Source organism: Mytilus californianus, unplaced genomic scaffold (genome assembly GCF_021869535.1).
Source record: "Mytilus californianus isolate M0D057914Y unplaced genomic scaffold, xbMytCali1.0.p SCAF_7, whole genome shotgun sequence".
Taxonomy (NCBI): domain Eukaryota; kingdom Metazoa; phylum Mollusca; class Bivalvia; order Mytilida; family Mytilidae; genus Mytilus; species Mytilus californianus.
Window position 1 is genome coordinate 62,124,329 of NW_026262723.1, and position 22,425 is coordinate 62,146,753.

At 32.8% G+C, this 22,425-nt stretch overlaps 1 protein-coding gene across 1 annotated transcript; it reads right to left on the bottom strand.

Annotated features, from left to right (window-relative positions):
• Positions 1–7,475: 7,475 nt before the first annotated feature.
• Positions 7,476–18,397, bottom strand: LOC127708534 (ryncolin-1-like). Its single transcript, XM_052213432.1, has 5 exons — positions 18,391–18,397; positions 11,002–11,141; positions 10,536–10,632; positions 9,090–9,254; positions 7,476–7,918 (listed from the first exon to the last, which is right to left on the bottom strand). Exons 1-5 carry the CDS (start codon positions 18,395–18,397, stop codon positions 7,665–7,667), a joined length of 663 nt encoding a protein of 220 aa, XP_052069392.1. The 3' UTR covers positions 7,476–7,664.
• Between the last annotated feature and the right edge of the window lie 4,028 nt (positions 18,398–22,425).

A 22,425-nucleotide genomic window follows, 5' to 3' on the forward strand; every position in this document is an offset into this window, starting at 1 on the left:
TTCAACTCTGCCTTAGTGAATTGTAATCTTTGTTTTAAAACAATCTTTAAAAAGTATCGACAGTATTAAAAAAAAGGTAAGTTTTTGTGACGAAATGTGATATAATTTCAGTCTTTTCGTTTATATCATTCATCAGTATCGTTGCACAAATATTTAGAATTGTAGGTGTGTATCATCGTCATTTCCAAGCGATCCGGTTGATTTCTTTAGACTCTTATAGTCACCTTATTTTATTCATTTGTTCCGCAGCTTCTGTTTGTTCGCCTCCTTTGATTAAATTGAAATTGGTTTATTTACTTAGTTTTTAATATTTACCTATATTTCAGCGACCGATTTAAGTAGAAAAACAATGAATAATGAGTAGGCTGCAGTAAGTCACTAAATAACTATATACATTTTTTTTATTATTATCTATCTATTGATATGGAAATGTTAAGTTTTTTCCTTTAACTTTCAAGATATGGACTCATTAGATAAAATACAATACTAAGTATTTCTTATTCATTGCTTTAACGTCCAACTCTTTTAACTGCACCCCAACACACCGTAGAGGAAAAAACATTAGCGACATAATGATCTACTTTATACGTAAGAAGGGATACAATTTATGTACAGGTGAATGAGAGTTGTCTCTCTTCCTACAGAAAATCGGGAAACACAGTCGTGAATCAGATTTCTAATGTACACATAACGACTGCAGGGGTCTTGCACGGTCGGCTTACATTACGATATGCATAACGATATGCATAACAATATAATTAGTGATATACATAATGATATACATCGCGATAATCATAACGATATACATAACCAACGTCAGATATCAAGAATTCTCTAATATTGAGGATTAACCTCATTGGCTTCACATTTAATACGATGTTGACGTTCCTCTGCTATCTCTACTCCTGTACAGGATGCGCATATGTCTGTCCGTATCCTTCGGTTTCTAAGAACAGATACATTCAAAATTATTGTACTTTATATTGCATACAAGGCATAATGATTATTTGTCTAATACTTCCAAAATGAAGTATGCATCCAAGAAAACTTTCCTAAAACTTTGAGGTAAAATACAATAATATTTCTGTAGGTTTTACCAGAAAAAAATAAAATATTTTACTATCGTACCATGGACTGAGACTAATTCGTATATAAAATTTAAATGTATTGATGCTTTTAGCGCTGACAATAGAGCTATTACTAACTTAAATTGGAACATCTTTTAAAGTCATATGAAACGAGTTTCTTGTAATTTTGGTGTAAAGGAAATTATTGAACCAATGCATACATACATACTAAACTAAGTAATCTATGCACTCTTTTTGCATTTATTACGAATCTGTTACGTATTATCGACACATAATATTTCATTCGGTGATTGTTGATCGCAAGGTAATTAACTTTCAGGTTCTTAACCGAATTTTACCGGATAGTGACATTGAAAAAAACCAACACAGAATCGAGGAGCACATGTTCAAATAAGTGAATTGATAGAGCCAGGTAAAAATATTTCCCATGCTATCCTATTTGTTAATTAAACACTTCCATAAAAAAAATGATATAAAATGATTCGGTTATATCTAATTTGTTCTTTGAATCAATTATTAGTATTTACCTTTTAGTGCATGTTTGTTTACATTCTTTCATTATGGTTTTCCCTCGCACTTGCGCTGTGCGGTGGTCAAAGTTGTAATGAGAGGTCTCGTAGTTGAGGTCACTGCATACGAATAAGTATCGGCATTTTCATGTACGGAAAGACAATAATTCAACAGCAGTACATTTCTAAAGACTTTGATAAGATAAAGGATTTTCTTTTACAGGAAAGTCCACTTATAATTGTTCCATTGTAAAACTTAGCCAATCAAGTATATAAAACATAGTCAACTTTTTTTTAAATTTGAAGTATTTTATTACTTTAAACAACTCATCCTAAAGATGCACAATGCATTTGCCACTAGGCGTTAAGCAAGGAACAATCAATTAAATAATTAAACTAATAAAATATTTGTTTTGAAAATTGGTTGTTATAGTTACTGGGTTGGTACGATATCAGGATATCTTCAACTTATGAAATTGTAAAGACCCTTTAGTATGTTCTGCCTTCTTTTAATAGAAATATTCGATTTTTTAATAGTTTTAAACTGCATTTTGTAAATTTTTGTTAAATAATTTTTTTTTTTTTTGTAAAATCAGATTTATTTGAATGTTGATTAAAAGCGCAGAAGAATTTATTTAGGATTTGTAGTATCGACGACACCTATATTTTTCGAACTGGTTAAAGATGCCATCCTGATTTCTATAGACAAACTTTAATTACTCTCAGTTTACTCATCAATTCTGTTAGATAATAAAGCGATCCACGGACTACGTTTGCAATAAACCGAATATGTTATCTCTGAATGAAATGTGTCTAAAATTAATAACATTGCGTTAAGACATTGCCAATAAGACCATTAATTCAAGAGATGTTTGAAATTAAAATATATGTATAAAAATTCTAGTATAAAATTAGAAAATTTTAACAGTAATCTTATTTTGCTTGTATTTAATTCAACACATGCCAATATTAGCAAGAATCATACTTACTGCTATGAATACAGCCAATCCTAAATTTCAAATTTAAGTAACAAATGCATGACATTATAAACATGTAAGAAATAGTTTTGTATAAATGTATATATACATTTATCCTAGATGTCTTTTAGTTTGTTTTTGTTTCGTTGAGTTGCTGTCTTGAAATGTATCTTACACCTCCTTTCATTTATAGTAAATACTATAGGAAATTTAAGACATTAAACAGAGCTTTTTCTACAAAAATGTGAAACGTAGATCCAAATTCCTTGTTTTAGGTAATGAAAAATTCTAACTTTGTAAAGAACCACACTGAATCCATCAAAATGCTGGACTTTTTGATCGACATATTTGTTGAGTTTGATAGAATGATATTTCAGCAGACAGTCGGTATTCCAATGGGTACTGATTGTGCACCACCACTGGGCGACTTGTTTTTGTACTCATATGAAGCATATAAACTTCTAAAAAATAAACGTGCTAAGGCCTTTTATTTCTATTTCAGATATATTGATGATGTTCTGTCACTCAATAACCCAGATTGCAATGAGTGCTTACATCTCACATATCTCAGTGAACTTGAAAAAAAGACTAACACCGAAAGTAGGAGATGTACTTCATATCTTGTTCCTTTCCTCGATATCGACACAGATGTACGACTTCAAACTTGAATCTATGACAAACTTGAGGATTTCAACTTTCCAATAGTCAATATTTCTTTGAAGTAACGTATCCCCTGTGCTATGGAATGGTGTTTACATATCTTATTTAAAACGTTCCACTTGTGCATGTTCACACTATACGGACTTCATTAACAGGGTTTTGTTCCTTATACACAAACTGCTCCAACAGAGTTATGAGGAAGAACGACTGAAATAGACGTTACATAAGTTTTACGGTCACTATCACGAATTTGTTGACACATACGATGTGTCGGTGTCTCATCTCAATTGCGACTTTTTCTCGTGGTCTTAGATCTTTAGATGCCCGTATAGTCGTCTGAAGTGTAGTTTAATGGTTTGTGTCCTATTCTCGATCGTGAAATTTTTACTGAGTGTAGATTTATATAGCGATGATGCATGCATAGCAGGAGACACTTACCCTGTCGATGTGCGATTCTCTGAGTTTCAATTTATTACCTTGATTTGGCTCTTTCTATTCGATTTAAGAGATTTGAACATCGGTAAACTACTGTCGCCTTAATTTAACTTAAACAATATGACATCAATGATGATCTCATTATGTGGTAGAAATACAAATGGACAAAGTAATTGTAGATCAGACACCTACCGATTATTACTCTTATACGTCATTTTGTTCATCATTTTAGGTCTATAGGATGCATATTTTTTGTTAATATCTATTGCTTGACTGCTTCCTCGTTGACATTAAGTTTTCAAAATGTGCATTGCAGTAGATACCTTTTAATTTTGTAGTACACCTTAAAATTTATATTGGATACATTTCACAGATGACTGACATGGTACATTCGTATGGGTTGAAAGAAGTCTTAAATCAGTAGATGAATAATTCCAAGAAATACAACAAGAAAGAACAGAAATTAAAATAATGTCAAATGAAAATCGATAGCACAATCTTAATTTTATTTTAAATTGTTTAAATAAGATAAGACGGTTGATTCTTTTTAAACAAGACATGTTAAGGTGATTCAAATTTTCCTGACTTACCACACATTCTATTGATCAACGGTGGAGCGAAAATTCTTGTATTGTGAAAGATAAGCAAGCTTGTTCAAGTAAACGTGTACTAACAGTAAAGTTTAAAAGTCTTTCAAAATGATAGAAATTAACAGATTAGAACATATCAAACAGGTGTGTTTATAATTACTTGTATCAGCATGGAAGTTAACAGAAAATTGAAGATTTAATGAAGCATGTCCATTTAAGGAAATAGATAACGAACATTATAATTGCTGATCATGAATTTTCTGGTCAAAAATCTTTACCTATTACCTATTTGTCTTCAGACATACAACGATAAGATGAGAGAACAATTCCGGTGTAGTTTCAAAAATCGAAGTTAAAACCCGTGGCAAAATCTGGAATACACTATATGGTTAATCTGTTTGGAAACGGGAAAAATTTCTCATACGCCACAATGACTTATTTGACCTTTATAGAATATCTATGTTACAAATGATGATAGTTATCTTTTTTTTCCCAAACACAATCCTCCCATCGGCAAGGACTTATCACCGAGCTCGACTCGTTACCGGATTTTACAGCAGTTACATGACGGGTGCAACTTGTGGAGCAGGATCTGTGTGCCCTTCAAGAGCAACCGAGTTCAATCTTTGTTTTTATAGGTGTTCGTATTGCTCATCTGTTACATTTCTGTGTATAGTGTTTGGTTGACCTGATGGTTTTAATCGACATTTAACATTTTGTTTGAAATGTATCTTATATCTTTATTTGTGACTCGACTCTAGTGCAGGCATTTATGCGAGAAACTGGTTGGTTGAACCAGTTTTATGGCACCGCTGCACATCCAATTTTAATAATTATCGTTTGAGTTTCAATATATGAAACTTCTAGAAGAACAAAAAACTTTATAAGTGCACATAAACATCAAGTAAAAACGAATCAACATGGTCTGTTAAACACGCTTAAATCGTCCATTGTTTTCCATATACATGTAGCTAGTTTCTAAAAACATTCTATGCTTACTTGCAAAATGATTATCTTAGATTAACTTTAAGTCTGTAACATTGCTTTATTTTCAAATTGTAGTAAACAACAACCACAGCTGGGTTAACATTGATATTAGGTGTATTATCGAATTGATTGAAAAGAAATAGCAATAAAGGTGCGATGATCCAGCATAAAAGCCATTTTGCGGGTGTTTGTGGTATCTTTCAGTATTAATGAAGACTTGAAAACAACTTTCTCACGGTCGCTTTTTTTGTTTGATTGCAATATACTCGAACGGTCATTCCCAATTCTATGAGAAACATAAAAGTGACCTTTTTTAGAACTTTTCTGTACTGGCACAGTTTTTGCCCGCGGCAGAAAGGGTAACATTGCATAGCCTAGAATTAGTTTACATGTCTTATGCAATATAATTTTAGTACAAACAATTACATTCGTTATATGTTAATAAGAATATACAATGGAAATAACACTGAATTAATTGAATGCGTCAGAAGCGCTTTTATCTTCATTAGAAACGATCACAGCTGAAAATAGGAAAGCCAAGAATGCAAAATACCGAAACACTTGAAGAGCTACATGACCAAAAAATACATAAAATAATAGCCATCCTAGGTGGAGCAAGTTTCAGATAATTTCTAAATTATATGTTAATAAGAATATGCAATTTATAATATTACTTTCAATTTGTATTGGAGATTGTGTTTGATTATTCAAGATATCCATTTCATAGTAAATCAATAAACAGCTGAAAAGGTCTGGTCTATATAAAATGTGCTAAAAATTAGACGATTTAGCTCGTTATTTTAGTCACTCTGAACGACCTGTGTGTATACATTTGGAACATTTAAAGATATAGATAAGATTTCCTTACTTTACTAAATTTAGAAAGTATAGAATGATGTCAAACATTTAAAATACTTAGTTTATAAACTTCATAAGCCATATTTTTGACCCAATGGACCATATAAAACCGCTATTCTTGACCCCAATTCCTATCCACGTAAAGTTTTTTTACTTTCAAACATTTATAGTTGGAGTGAGATTAATATACAGTTATTTACACATCAGACCGTTCTGGTTAACGGAACTTTGGATACACCAAACCAGGTACTTCGTATCACAGAAACAGGCAATATATGTCCTCAATTTCAGAATTCATTCATGCGTTTTCATTTTATACAAAAATTTTAGCCAAAATGTGTTCTACAAGGATCACCAGTCCTTCACCTGTCATTTGATACCTAAATTACCAAAATATATTTTACATAGTTTGATGTTTACCCTGCTTCCTTTTGGGTTCTTTGTTTGTTTTGTGAGACTACCAACTCCTTTGTTTTCATAATTTTTCTGGATTTTTTCCTCTAACAGATATTTAATAGTCCTTTCGTCGTGCCTCCTCCGGATTTAACCTTTCTAATCGAATCGCTCAATTTAGCGGTAGAAGATGGTACAACTGAATGTTAAAAATAACTCGGTCCAGTGGGAAAATCACTGTTTACCTAAATCCTGCCATGATAGTTGGTACTGTTAGGAAACTCTTGTATGTAATGTAGATCATGCTTGTTGTAAATTACTAAAATCTGTTGGATAAGATTATGTGGTAGTAAATAATATAGAGTTAAAAAAAATATTTAACTGTCAATAGAGACAAAACTGACCTTCAAAAGGACTTAGCTTATCTAACAATTCAACAAATTCTAAGACTCCAGATGTGGTATACAACCTTAGATTTGTATGAAATTTGATGAATAGTTCCTTAACGATTATATGAATACCTCTCAGCCGAAAAATAATATTATGTATATATACAATATTAGGGAAATGTCAGAAAAATGTTTACGTTTTGTATGAGGGTAAGAAACAGGGAAAGGGTGAGGTTCATTGAGCACTTTTATTTTTTGTGCCGAATACAAAAAAGTTGATATTTTTATTTCTGACATTGACTTAATATAATATTTTTATACTGCAGCTAAAAATGGTTACAAAAAGTTATGCAAATATTAACACAAACAATAAAACATATTTTCCAGCGCTAAACGAACCTCAAATTGTGAAGAAAAGTGACATAATATGAAATCGACATTGTACGTAATATCCCTTTGTTACTATATTTGGTAGATAAAGACAACAGGAAGTGCTCTAGCTGCAGTATAAAGATCATTTAATATAATACAGATATACAAAAAATTCTTTCATGATGATGAATAAATGAGAAAATGTATAGTACTTGTTAGTTATAAATTTTTAAATATCAACCGATATCAACTTTACACTGTCTTTCGTTTTGGAAACTTTTCAAAATTTACATGTGTTATACAATTGTGTAAAATTGTGTGCAGACGAGAAAAATAAAGATAGACAATTATAATGGAGTATTGAGCTTATATTTTCCATAACTTTATATTTTTATTAAATAAATATCTATTTTGTATTCTTTCTGATCATCATAGTTGTTGACTTGAGTGAGTAGTAATGACCGTGCCATGTAAACCAATTGATCCCTTTTGCATACGGGCTCTTGGACACGTGATAATATTTCCCGTTAAGATTTGACGAATGACATGCGCCATACCACCATGCCCCGATGTAAAGAGTTGCACAGTTTCCACTATACGGATCATTATCTCGGTCTTTTGTTGTAAATTTTTGTCCATTTTGCGTCGTAAAGGAATCTCCTGAAATGCAGTAAGCTATTACGATTTAGTTATAAACATACTTTTTAATTATATGGATTTGAAGATACAAACCGGTCTGGGATCTTCTCCAGTTCATATATGCAATCTTATAGATTAAAAACTTAATCTTATGAAGTACGTACTCTGCATTTTATATATGCTTTATATACTTTGCATTATATCCAATACAAATGGTTATAATTGACAAAGAGGGGAGGGTTGTGTTACTGGACACCCGGTTTGCAATGGAAAGAACATCACAAATCAATAAAAGGTGTCTTAAAATGTTACTGTAGCATGTGACATAACTTGTCGAAACTGATCCGCAAAAGTGTTGCATGTTTATACAGTCACATAATAAGAGGTTTCAAACCAAATCCCCCAAAAGTGAGATAATAAATCTCATCGTTTCGACAAAACATGATTGAGACAAATATAACGCAAATATTAAACATTGAAGTCACATATAATGCTACAGTAAAATATGAGCAGCAAATTCGGATATTTTTACGGGAAAGGCATATCAGCGAAAATCACAAATACATTCTTGTATGTAGATATCATTTGTTGATAAATAGCTTTATATTCAATGTACTATTATACAATATTGCAAAAAGAAATGAACGTTAGTCTCACTTTACATTTTCTTCATAGACAATAGTAACACCTTTAAAATATTTTAAAATCTCAAGTTTATAAACTGCAAAATTCATATTAGTGTTTAATACAATTGGAACACGTACAATCTTAATCTTAAACATTAGGTTTCGATTCGAATGTTTTATATAAATTTATGGGTGGACGGACTGGTGTTTAACACCTAGTGGAAAATATCGCATGTATATCAGAACACACTGATCCAGATATTTAACGTGCTATTTTACAGGAGGACATGTCACTTGACATGGCATGTCAATCGAATACTTTATTCCGACTCTGAGCCGACCAGTCTTTTGCGTTTACAACTCCTAAAAGCTGCGTACTAAGATGTTAAAGCAGCACATACCAATTTTCAATTCTTTTGGTTTGATCCGCTGGATATGATCCTCACTAAGACCTAAAGTGGAACTTAGGTACTCATGAAGTGGCATCGTTGCAATTCTTCATCATGAACCAATTGACTTTCCTGTTATATATATATATATAAATATATGGATGTTTTATTATATACCTGCATCGCCAGAGTAGTTCCCAACAGAAAGTTTGTAGCCACTCGTCTCATTTAATATGATGAAACTTCTGTAGTTTGCATACTTTGTAACGCCTTCATAGTCCGTCATGATAAATTGCAAACTATGGTCTCCATTTGATGTTATCTGGTGTATTAAATCATTTCCTTTAAATGAAACATATTTTTTATGATGAAAAATTATTAACTCGCACAATTTTTTATGATGAAAAATTATGATCAACTAAAGATGAAGAAATGGATCTTCATTCACTGTATTTGATATCTAAATTACATAAGTGTCCGTACAAACAAAGTTTTATTGCTGGGACTTCATATAGAAGCTTCTTAGGAAGAATGAAAAGAAGATAGCATTATATTTTAACTTCACTTTCCGCTATATAGATGATGTCTTCTCATTAAATAATTCAAAGTTTGGTGACTATGTTGCTATCCCATAGAACTTTACATAAAGGATACAACAGATACGGTTAAGTCTGCTTCATATCTTGATTTACATATAGAAATTGACAATGAGGGTCGGTTGAGAATATAACTTTAAGACAAAAGAGATGATTTCAACTTCTCACTTGTAAACGTCCATTTCTAAGTAGCAACATTCCAGCAGCGCCTGCATATAGTGTATATATCTCCCATTTGAAAAGATATTCCAGGGCTTGCGTTGGAATACTATGCGACTGTCAAACAAGTGAGAGGTTAAGCTAGCTATAAAACCAGCTTTAATCCACTATTTTCTACATTAGGAAATGTCTATACCAAGTCAGGAATATGACAGTTGTTTTCTATTCGTTTGATGTGTTTGAGCTTTTGATTTTGATTTTACCCTTTTATTAAGGACTTTCCATTTCCCTTGTAGTTCGGTATTTTTTCCCTGTCATGACTTCCAAGAGTTCCAAGTTGTGAAGTTGAAATCATCCCTTCGAAAATTTTACGGACGCCATCATGAGTTGGTTGACCTTAAGGAATATCTGTTTTACAGATGACGACAAATATGTTCCAATCGTCGTAACCACAACCCCATCCTCCTTTCCCCCGAATGTGACCTACCGAATTAGACTTATTACCGGGTTTGTACAAACATGAGCAAAACGACGGAGACCACATGTGGAGCAGGATCTGCTCTGCTTATCCTTCCGGAGCACCTGAGATCACCCCCAGTTTTTGGTGGGGTTCGTGTTGCTCAGTCTTTAGTTTTCTTAACACGACAGGTGCCACATGTGGGTCAAGAACGCTTACCGTTACGGAGCACCTGAGATCAACTCCGGTTTTTATCGATGTATGACTTTGAATGTCCCTTTGGAATCATTGTTCCTGAATCTTTTAGAGCTAGTTGAAGTTTACAGGGTTTTTTAAAAGAATGGTGCAAGAAATAAAAGTAAAGAGAAGTATTGGATCAAGTTTTAAATCCTAAATATTCTAAATACAAACCCATCCAATACTCGTCAGATGGACTTCCGAAACCATTTTTATAGTCTGTCCAGTTTCTATAGAAATCTATGGAACCATTGTATCTTCTTTGTATAACCTGCGTTACGGAGAAATCATGTTCTTCATCTAATTGGTTTAAATAATTAATTAAATTGAAGCTTATTTTAAGCGAGTTATCATCGGTACAATCATTATTTGTCAACATAATTTAACTCGTTAGGCCGTGTCTATTTTAGTGTTTATTTAGTTTGTTTTGTGCAATGTCAAATTTCTGCTACAATATGGCTACTAGTTTATCTAATAGACACAAGCTATTTATTTCTATAACTTAAAATATCAATCAAACAAAAACAAACTAGTAAGCGTAGTTTTTCATATGCGCAACAGTCTCAAGTTAGTTTTAACCTAACAGGAAAGCTTGAGTTTGGTTGAAACGAAGTCTTCTTGTAATGAAGTGTATACTTACCGTCCATAAACTCCCATTACTATCAGCTTCACAGAATACGGACACGGACGGTGTTTGTTTTCCGGTTGGGTAGATGGTGTAGATACCACTTATCAAATTATAACCTTTAACTTCTGAGCATTCGGTCGGAAATAACAGAACTGTAATACAACTTTTATTATTATAATAAAAAATACACCTAAATAATTATAAGCGTGACTCGCACATAATTCTCCCTTTTCCTTAATTGTATAGATTTTTACTATTGGAAAAACACAATATAATCAGACCAACAAAGAAATTAGAATAATATACTTAAAGAGTTTCTGAAAGTTTTTTATAATTCCAGTTAAAGAGTAGTTACTGGTGCTAGGGTCTTATCTCCTTCTCTTCGTATTCTTAGTAAGACAATGTTGTGCTAAATTTATTTCAATCAAAAAGTAGAATATCAGATACTGAGTTCCTATGAAAGTTTCACTGAAATCCAGTGACCGGCTTAAGAGGACTGCAAATACAAGGGTTGGGCAGACTGGAGAAGATAAAGATCACAGGAATAGGCATGCAGACACAGCGAGCAATACTAGCAATGTTTAGCTAAGCAGGCATGTCAAGAATAACAATTGCATCATATATTTTAAAGCGATCGACAATGGATGATAATGCTTTACTGTTTTATTGCACTATACAAAAAATATATATATAAACGGTCATGTTGTTGATAGACATATACATGATTGGCAAAAGAAAAATATAATACTTAATACTGTAATTGTCTAAAAAAAGATTTTGAACGATAACATTGAGAATGGAAATGGGGAATGTGTCAAAGAGACAACAACCCGACCATAGAGCAGACAACAGCCGAAGGCCACCAATGGGTCTTCAATGCAGCGAGAAACTCCCGCACCCGGAGGCGTCCTTCAGCTGGCCCCTAAATAATTGTTAGTGTTTTACACCACTTTCAGTACTCTTAGCTATATTGTGGCGGTATTTTTTTTATTGGTGGAGGAAGTCGAAGTGCACGGAGAAAACTACCGACCTTCGTTAGGAAAACTAACAATACTAGTCAATAAAGATTGGAGTCAGGCGAACGCACCTGCAACATTCGGGGTTCGAGCTCACAACCTCAGTGTTTCCAGGCTAGTGGTACAGTAGTTGACCTACTTAGACCACTGGAGTCCCCTTTGAACCAAAAAGATTTGATGACATGAAAAAGGTACGCTTTACTGTGGAAACCGTAGGAAATGAGCATTTAGCACATGTTACATGACTTACTTTACATATTAGACTAGTAATAATAAGTGAGGTTCTTCTTCTGTTTCATAAAATCGTGTATATTACAAACAAAAATGCCAATATGTAAATTTTCTTACTGTGTGGATATTTTTGACAAGTTAAATTCTCGTTACAAACTTTTGTGTCATTACAACAAACGGTGCACTTTACGTGATGACCTTCTGAACGTCTTCCAAAAACAGGCCCAAAAGACTGGAGACATGCCTGTAAATTTAACAAAATGTACCAGTTTACTATTGTTTAGAGAGGAAAGTAAAAAGGAGGGTTACACAGTAAAGGAACAGTAAAAGGATTATTTAATTATGTTAGTTAGATTGTACATATAAGTTGGACATCTTGCACAAACTGAAAATCGAAATGATAATTTATAACTGTTGCAATGTATACCTGAAAAGGATTATTGAATGGACATCAATAAAATAGATACATTTTTTTGTATAGAATACAAGTAAAATTTGTGGGAAATATTTTCAAAATCATCTTTAAAAGTTTCTTTCTCAAAACCTAGTCATTTTTGGAAATTCAAAAGTCAAAGTGATGTTCCTAAAACTTTTTAAAAATGTATTACAATACCAATACAAATACAATAGGTTAGCTAATGCATAAAAATGAATCCGGTAAAGATAACATTATGCGAACAGTTACGTAGCAACAACATTGCGAATATCTCATTATTTAAGAAAATCTAAGGATTTTATGATTTTAAGACAATTTTGTAGGAGATTTTCATCGATTTACGTGCAAACTATAGACATTTACATCTATTCTAAACGTGTTCATTCAATTATATGGCAGAAAATAAAACAGATGTTAGAAAATACAAGCAAGACCTTTGTTTTAACTCAGAAAAAATATTTTGATTGGGGAAATGACACACTTTACTGGTAGAAATAAAGGTACATTCATAACAATAAAAAATTACCTTACCTGTGGAAATGCACAGCCATAATCATAGAGAGAGGCACCGGATTCTGTAATGTAGTGGTGCATAGAACACACCTGTATTTTAAAAAATATATCATATTTGTATGTATTTATAATACAATATCAAAAATTGAAATTTACATTACTAAAATAAAGAATTTTTACATGTATATGCACCTTATAGAGACAGCACTTGCGATTTTACTTATATTTTACTGAATACATACTCCCGATTGTGACATTTTGACTGACTGTGAACTTGCATGACGGCGCAGACAAAAGCTTATCCTGTCCACGTCATTTTGGAGTTAATGCGAATCCCTCAGTTTTTGTTTGTTATACCTTGATTTATTTAATTCGAACATCGGTAAACTACTGTTGTCTTGATCTATCTCAGAAACATATAATGCATTTGTTATTCTTAAATTGAGATTTTTTTATGATACACGGGAGATTATCCAATTTGCATAGTTTTCCAACGCTTGTTTTACAACACTTGATCTTTACCACTGCTGATTAAATATCAGAACCCGACGGTACCACCCGCCATGTACCCAGTGCTTGGTATAAATAATGTATTGTACTAAATCGAAGGTTGCAATAACAAAAACGGTACCAATGTTACTGTACCAGATCCGCATTTCGACAATTAATGTCTGTTCAGTGATTCCCAATGCCAAAATTCAAACATTTAAAACTTATTAAAAACGTTGAAGAGCTGACTAAACCAAAAGGAGAGATTTTTTTGGAACTTTTTTAATATATGCGGCCAACTTTGCCTTAGGGAATAGCAACCTTTGCTTTACACAATCTTAAAAAATATATATCGACAGTAACGAAATATTTGACTTTCGGTATGATTTGAAACGAAGTCGGTGACACTATGGTTAGGCGGAAAACTTGATCCATTGAAAAAATAATGACAAAATATGTTAGGGGCTTTTAAACTTTCATCAAGAAATTTACTGGATAAAATACACTACAAAATACTCATTAAGGATACTAGGCTTATAATTTGGTACGCCAGACGCGCGTTTCGTCTAAATAAGATCATCGAATCAAAATAGTTAAAAGGCCGATTAAATACGAAATTGAACAGCATCTCAACCTAAAAATGCCAATACGTGTCCCGAAGATATATGGCGTTGGCTTTCTATGCCAAGGGCGGAAATCCTGAGTGTTTCGATAATTTTTTACATTTTACATTTAAAAACGATATATCTATACTACTAAAGGAAGAGACCGAATTCTTTGAGCCGCAACTCCTCTGAAACCATACAAAGTCGGAAATATTTGTGATATGACGTATAAATGTAGTGTTTTGTACTTCCTAAATTTGTCTTTAAAACAATCTTTTTTCTACAGAAAACGCCAATTTTTGAGAAAATATCCAAATTCACAGACCGTTATCGATCCCTTTTTATGTGTAAACACAGGAACCCTTGATACTCTTTGTTTCAACACTTGCTAAATTGTACCGCGATTTCGCGGGCATTTTCTAGTTTATATTAAATAAACATATCAATGATATTTAATGTCAAGACAAAGATGATGACTACTGGGCTGGTGATACCATCCGAGACGAAACAACCACCAGTAGGGGCATCGACCCAGTGGTTGTAAAATATCATCAAAGATATAAGGCTTATAAATTGGTACGTCATAGGCGCGTTTCATCTGCATAGTGTTTCTAATGCATTGTTTAAAACGACCAACTCTACTTCTAAACTCCTAACACAAGGTAGAGAAATCGCATGATCGACATGATGATCTTCTTTATACATTAGAAGGGAGTAAAGATATAAATGAATGAATTCTGTCTCCCTTTTCCTACAGAAAATCGGGCAATACAACCGTGAATCATATTTCTAATGTATCCAAAACGACTACTAGGATCTTGCACGAACGGCTTATATTAAAATATGCATAACGATATACATAACAATATAATTAGCGATATACATACCGATATACATCGCCATAATCATAACAATATGCATATAACAATATAAATAACGATATACATAACGAACATCAGATATCAAGAATTCTCTGCTATTGAGGATTTACCTCGTTGACATCACATGTAATATGATGGTGACATTCATCTGCTACCTCAACTCCTGTACATGATGCGCATGTCTGTCCATATCCTTCAGTTTCTAAGTATAGACATATTCAAAATAATTGTGTTTTTATAAGGCATAACGCTTGATTGCGTCCAAAAAACTTCACTAAAATTGTAAGGTAAAGTACAAAAATATTAAAGGTTCAACCAGAAATAAAAACCAAAAATAAAATATTTACTATCGAATCGGGGATCGAGACAAATTCTTATTTGCGATTAAATGTATTGCAGTGTTTAGCACTGACAATGGAATCTTCACTTAACTTAAAAGAGGGATATAGGAACATCTTTAAAACAACTCGTCCTGAAAATGCAAAATAACTGTGCCTCTGGGTGTTAACCAAAGAACAATCAATCAACCTATTAAACTAATAAGATATTTGTTTTTAATAATGGTTGGTGTTGTTCCTTAATGATACGTTATCATTTTCACTTCGACTTCTGTGTTTTGGATGTTCCTTCGGTATCTACTGTCTAGCTCTTTTTATAAAGAAATTCGGGTTGTTGTTTTTTTTTTTTTTTTTTTATCTGCATTTTGAGATTGCTTTTTGATGTTATGAATTGTTTTGTAAAGTAAAATAAGATTTGTTTTAATGTAAGTTAGATGTGCAGTAGAACTTATGTTATGCCTTTGTTTCGAATCTAAATAAAGTTTATTTATTTATCATTATTGGATTTGTAATATCTACGACTTTTCAAGACGCCTCTATCTTTAGAAATGGTGAAAAATGACTTCCTGGTTTCTATAAACAAAAGTTAATTACTCTCAGCGTACTCATTAACTCTGTCAGCTTACAAAGCGATCTACGGACTATGTTTTCAATCTCTGAACGAAATGTGACTATACTAACAAGCATTACGCTAAGACAATGTCATTACGCACAATGGTTCCAGAGAAGATGTCTAAATTCCAATAAATGTATAAATTCCGTTACAAATTCAAAGAAATTTTAATTAGTAGCTACATATTATTTGTATTTGAATCTACTAATGTCAATATTAACAAGAATCATACTTACGGGAAATGTACGAATTGAAAAGGCATACTGCTACGAATACAGCCAACCCTAAATATAAGATAAATGCCAAGAAAATACATGACACAATAAAAATATATGGAATATTTTCGTATACGTGTAAATAGACATTTTCCAAAGATGTCTTTTAGGCTTTGAGTTTCGTTGAGTTACTGTCTTCACATATATCTCACATCCCTTGTCGTTTACTAATATATTAATTATTACTGGCGATTTTGGACATAAAACAGAGCTCTCTCTGCAAAAATGGGAAACATAGATCCAAATTCTTTGTTTTAGGTGATGATAAATCATTACTTTGTGAAGAACCACACTGGTTCCATCGAAATACTGGACTTTTTGATCGACAACATTTTTATGAAGTTTGGTGGGATAATATTTCACCAGACAGTCGGTATTCCAATGGGTACTGATTGTGCATCTCGACTGGCCGACTTGTTTTTGTATTCAAGTGGATCAGAATTCATACAGAACGTTCTCAAAGACAAAAAGAAAAAGCAATCTTGCTAGGTTTTTTTATTTTACTTTCAGATATATTGATGATGTTCTGTTTTGAATTTTCATTGGAGTTCGGTATTTTTGTTATTTTAATTTTCACTCAATAACCCACATTTCAATGAGTGCATACATCTCATATATCCCAGTGAACTTGCAATTAATGATACTACCGAAAGTAAAAGGTCTGCTTCATGTCTAGATCTTTTACTCGATATTGAAAAACAGGGACGACTTCAAATTAGAATCTATGACACACCTGATGATTTCAACTTTCCAAGTGTCAACTTCCCATTACTCAGCAGTAAAAAGTAATAACAGAACTACCGAACTCCAAGGTAAATTCAAAAAGGGGAAGTAAATAAAAACGGACAAAATCAAACATTAGACTGTATCAACCAACGGAACGAATGGAAATTGTCATATTCCTGACTTGGTACAGGCCTTTCTGAAGAAAAAGGTGTGTTAAACCTGTTTTCCAACTAGCTATATCTCCCACTTGCATGATGAGAGTTGTGTGTAGTAACGTAACAGTAACGTACCCCTTACTCCATTGAATGTCTCAATTAATACGTTACGCTCATGCATGGTCACACTATATGGAGTTCATTAACAAGGCTGTGCTCCTCACACACAAACAGAGTTATTAGGAAGAACGAATGCAAACGACTTTACATATGTTTTACGTTCACCATCACAAATTGGTTGACTGATACGATCTGTCGGTGTCTCAAATCACTAGCGACATTTTTTCGCGGTCTTAGATCTTTAATACCAGTATTGTCGTCTGATCTATAATTTTACGGATTGTATCCTATTTACAATTGTGACATTTTGACCGAGTGTTGATTCGCATGAACAGTGATGCATATGTAGCAAGGGACGCTTAACCTATCGACGTACCCGGTTTCGCTCCTTTTGGAGTTCATGTTGTTCCATCAGTTTCTGTTTTTTACCTTGATTTGTTTATTCCTAATCGATTAGAGAGATCTAAACATCGGTAAGCTAATGTCGCATTGACTTAAACCTCGGATGTAAACAACATGACATCAATGATGATCACATTCTGTGGTAGACATAATAATGGACAAACTACTTATAGATCAGACACGGACCGATTGTTTATCTTTTACGTCATTTTGTTCGTCATTTGAGGTATGGAGATGTATAATTTTGTCAATATCTATTACTTGACTGTTTTCTCATTGACGTTTAGTTTTCGAAATGTGCATTATAGTAGATACCTTTAAGTTTTGTACTACACCCCAAAATTCATGTTGAATGCATTTCACAGATGACTAACATGGTACATTCTTGTTGGATGAAAGAAGTCTTAGACCATCAGATAGACAATTCCAAGAATTACAATAAGAAAAAACAGAAATAAAAATTTTCAAAAATGAAAATCGATCGCACAATCTTAATTATATTTTAAAATGTTTAAACAAGTTAAAACAATTTGTTCTATAATTTGGCCTAAATATGTTTTAAACAAGATACTTTAAGGTGATTCAAATTTTCAAGACTTACCACGCATTCTTTGTTCTATTGATAAACAGTGGTGTGAAAAATCTTGTCTTGTGAAAGATAAGCATGCCTTGTTCAAGTAAACGTGTATTAACAGTACAGTTTTAAAGACTTTCAGAAAGATTGAAATTAACAGATTGGAAAAAATCAAACAGATGTGTTTATTATTACTTGTATTAGCATTGAAGTTAATAGAAAAAGGAAGTTTTAATGAAACATGTCCATTTAAGGAAATAGATAGTTTACCATATGCAATTGCTGATCGTGAATTTCCTGGCATAAAATCTTTACCTTTTACTTATTCATGTTAAGACATACGGAGGTAAGATAAGAGAACAATTCCGGTGTAGTTTCAAAATAAGAAGTTAAAACCCGTGGCAAAATCTGGAATACACTTTATGGTTATATCTGGAAAAGTGGAACGTGTCTCTTACGCCACCATGAATTGGTTGACAGTTACAGAATATCTATGTTACAAAATGGTATATTTTTTATGTTGGATGTGTACTGATTGATATTTTAGTCTTAGATATATGATTATTTCTATTAGTAGTTTGAACTTGCTGTCAGTAACTGCGAGTACTCTCAGGTCTGTACTTTATGTCTTTTTTGTTATAAGGAATGTGTAAATACCTTGCCACGTCCGATCTGTGTTTTGTTAGATGTTTTTCTGCTTTGTATCGATCTGATGAGTTAAGCCCTTTTCAACTGAATTTTATAGTATTTTCTTATGTTGTGCTGTAACACCACTGTCCCAGGTTAGGGAAGGGTTGAGCTCTCACAAACAAGTTTAACCCCGCCACATTCTTTATGTGCCTGTCCCAAGTCAGGCGCATGTAGTTCAGTGGTTGTCGTTGGTTCATGTCTGTCATATTTGTTTTTCGTCAATTGTTTAGTTATAAATTAAATTATAAATTAGGCCGTTACTTTTCTCAATTGAATTGTTTCAAATTTTTCATGTCGGGGCCTTTTATAGCCGACTATAAGGTATGGGTTTTTCTCATTGTTGAAGGCCGTACGGTTGCCTATAATTGCTTACATCCACTTTATTTGAAGTTTGTTGGGTAGTTGTCTCATTGGCTATCATACCTCATCTCCTTATTTTTATATTGGAGCTTGCTTTTGGTGACTGCTAGCATTATTTAAAGTGACCGATACATAGCAGAAAAAAACAACATCAAACATAAACACAGACCGGACGTGACAGTGTATTTATACATCCCTCATCCCTAACAACAAAAAGGACACGAAGTACAGATCTGAGAGTACTCGCAGTTACTGACAACTAATAAAAAAATCATGTATCTAAGACTAAAATGTCAATCAGTACACATCCTACATCCAATGGATTTAGTGTAAAGATGTCATTATCAGTCAGAGAAAAACATGACCTTGTGCATTGCCAAAATGCCAAACGATCGATATATTGTACTACCGTTAAAGTCCATATGTGTATAACAAAACTATTAGTATGATTTTCATTTACTGATAACAAAATCAATATTTATACCAATAAAAACAATATTCAAAGATATAATTACAGTGTTGAATTGGTAACCTTTTAGAATAAGTTTATTTAAAGGATTGATAAGTTTACCCGGATCGTATATAAATTTCCGGGCTCGGTTAACAACATCACCGTAAAATTTAAGATGTACTATTCCGTCTGAAATAAGTTTTTTACATGTACAGCCAAACTTGCAAACCAAATCTATGGAAGAATTTAGTAAAGGTTTTAAGTAATTTGTAGTAACGAAATCCTTGAATTAATAATTTACCAGTAATACATAGATTACGCTCATTGAAATCCAAAACGTCACTACAGACAAGGGCATACCGAGCGATTTGGGATATATAAACACCGTAAGATGGTGCCAGAGGAACATCACCGTCCAAAAAAGGAAAATTAACAATAGGGAAAGAAAAATCATCCCTTTTGTCGAAAATTGTGTACACCCCCCCCCCCCCCCCCCCCCCCCCAAGTTCATAAAACACTATGAAACCATGCCTAACTACACCCTTAAATCGTCCACTGTTTTGAAAACAGCTTGTTTGTAAACAAACATTCTTAGCTTACATATACAGAGATTACCTTAGGGAAACTTTAATGTCTGTAACATGGCTTTATTTTCAGATTGTAGTAAACCACAACCATGCGAAGATAATTCACAGCTGGGGTTAAAATTGATACTGTTATTAAGTGTATTATCGAATGATTGAAAAGAAATAGCAATTAAGGTGCGATGATCCAGCATAAAAGCCATTTCCCGGGTATTTGTGTTATCTTTCAGTATAATTGAAAAAAGGAAAACCACTTTCTCACGGTCGCTTTTTTTTTTTTTTTTTTGCGGTAAACGCGAACGGTCATTCCTTATTCCATGAGAAAAATAAAAGGTGACCTTTTTTTAAACTTTATCAGATTTGCATTGTTTCGATACCTATAAAAATTGTCATTATGACATTAGTGTGGCCTGAGTCAGAAAATATAACACTGCATAGCCTGGTATTATTTTAGATGTCTTCTGTGATGTAATATTAGTAGTTTATATGTTAATAAGAATATGCAGTGGACCTAACATTTTATAAATTGTTTTCGTCCAAAGTGCTTTCCTGGTTTTGTCTTCATCGGGAACGTTCAAAGCTACAAAATTGAAAGCAAATAATGCATAACTACCGAAACGGACTCCCCCTAAAAAAAAGCCATCCTAGCTAATATTTGCCTGAGGGAGTTAGAACCTTAGTTTAATTATAACTTTTAAATCATACAGTAAAAAGAATATGCAATGTATATAGTATATTAGTTTGTATTGGATTTATACTCGCTACGAAACAGGCTGAGCGAGCCTCGCTTTTCGTCCTATTTCTAAATCTCTTTAAAATAAATTTCATATTTTCCGACAATGTACATGTATAATATTTATCAATATATTGTGGATTTCCTTACTTTATACTAAATTTAGAAAAAATTTAGGATGATGTTAGACATTAAAAAGACATAACTGTTTATAAAGTTCGTAAACTTTATTTTTGACCACATGGACCTTATAAAGAGAACACTATAAAATATAATGTTAATAAAATCCTTGTTTTTTTTCAAATTCAGTACATGATTGCAACATTTTTTTTCTAGAAATGTTTACGTCAATTTAAGGTGTTATACAAACCGCTTATTTCATTTTATTATTCTATTCATATAAGCATAGATGTATAAACCTAGTTTTGGCTTAATATACACCTAAGAAATATGAAAATGAGTAAAAACACATATAGCATACAAGATACGAGCTCCTCTAAGGGAAGGACAACTTACAGGTATGGCCAGTTAACGGTATGACCATAACCCAACCCCCCCTCTATTGTGCAAAGTATTGAAAACTAGTATATTGCAACGGTTTGTTCAGTTATTCTTGTGTCTTTTTATTATATGTCGCGTGGTATCGGATCCATGTCTTCCCTGTAGACTCTAGTGTGAGGGAGACACCAAGTGCTCAGTTATTATTTGTGAAAAATGCCTGGCAATTGTAATGGTAATTGTTAATCAAAAATGAAGCTACAGTATTGAATAAGAAAAGATATAAATGTCATGGAATATCTATATTTATACTAAATGCACGATTTCCCTCTATATGTGTATAGAATGACATAGTCAATTTATATGGGTTTTTTTCTATTTAAGCTTACATGTCTTAGATATTCAGTTTGAAGCAGAATTAAAACGGGGAGTACAATTAATCGTTCCTTTCATTTTTTAAGACTATCCAACCATTAGCGAACAATTTTATTTATTTTCGTGTGGTATAATTATTTTGAGTTTCCTTGAGTAAACTATCGGACTTATTTACATGAAATAGCAATTAAGGTGTGAGGTAGTTTATCATATCCATTCTTCTGAATGTTTGCGGTATCTGTCTGTTTGCAGAGAACTATAACTGATTACAAATAAACCACTTTCTCACGAATGCTCTTCATTTGAAATAGCAGTAGCTTGGCTAGGTATCTTAAGACTGATAGCAATATTTGATCTCGGTAACTAGGGGG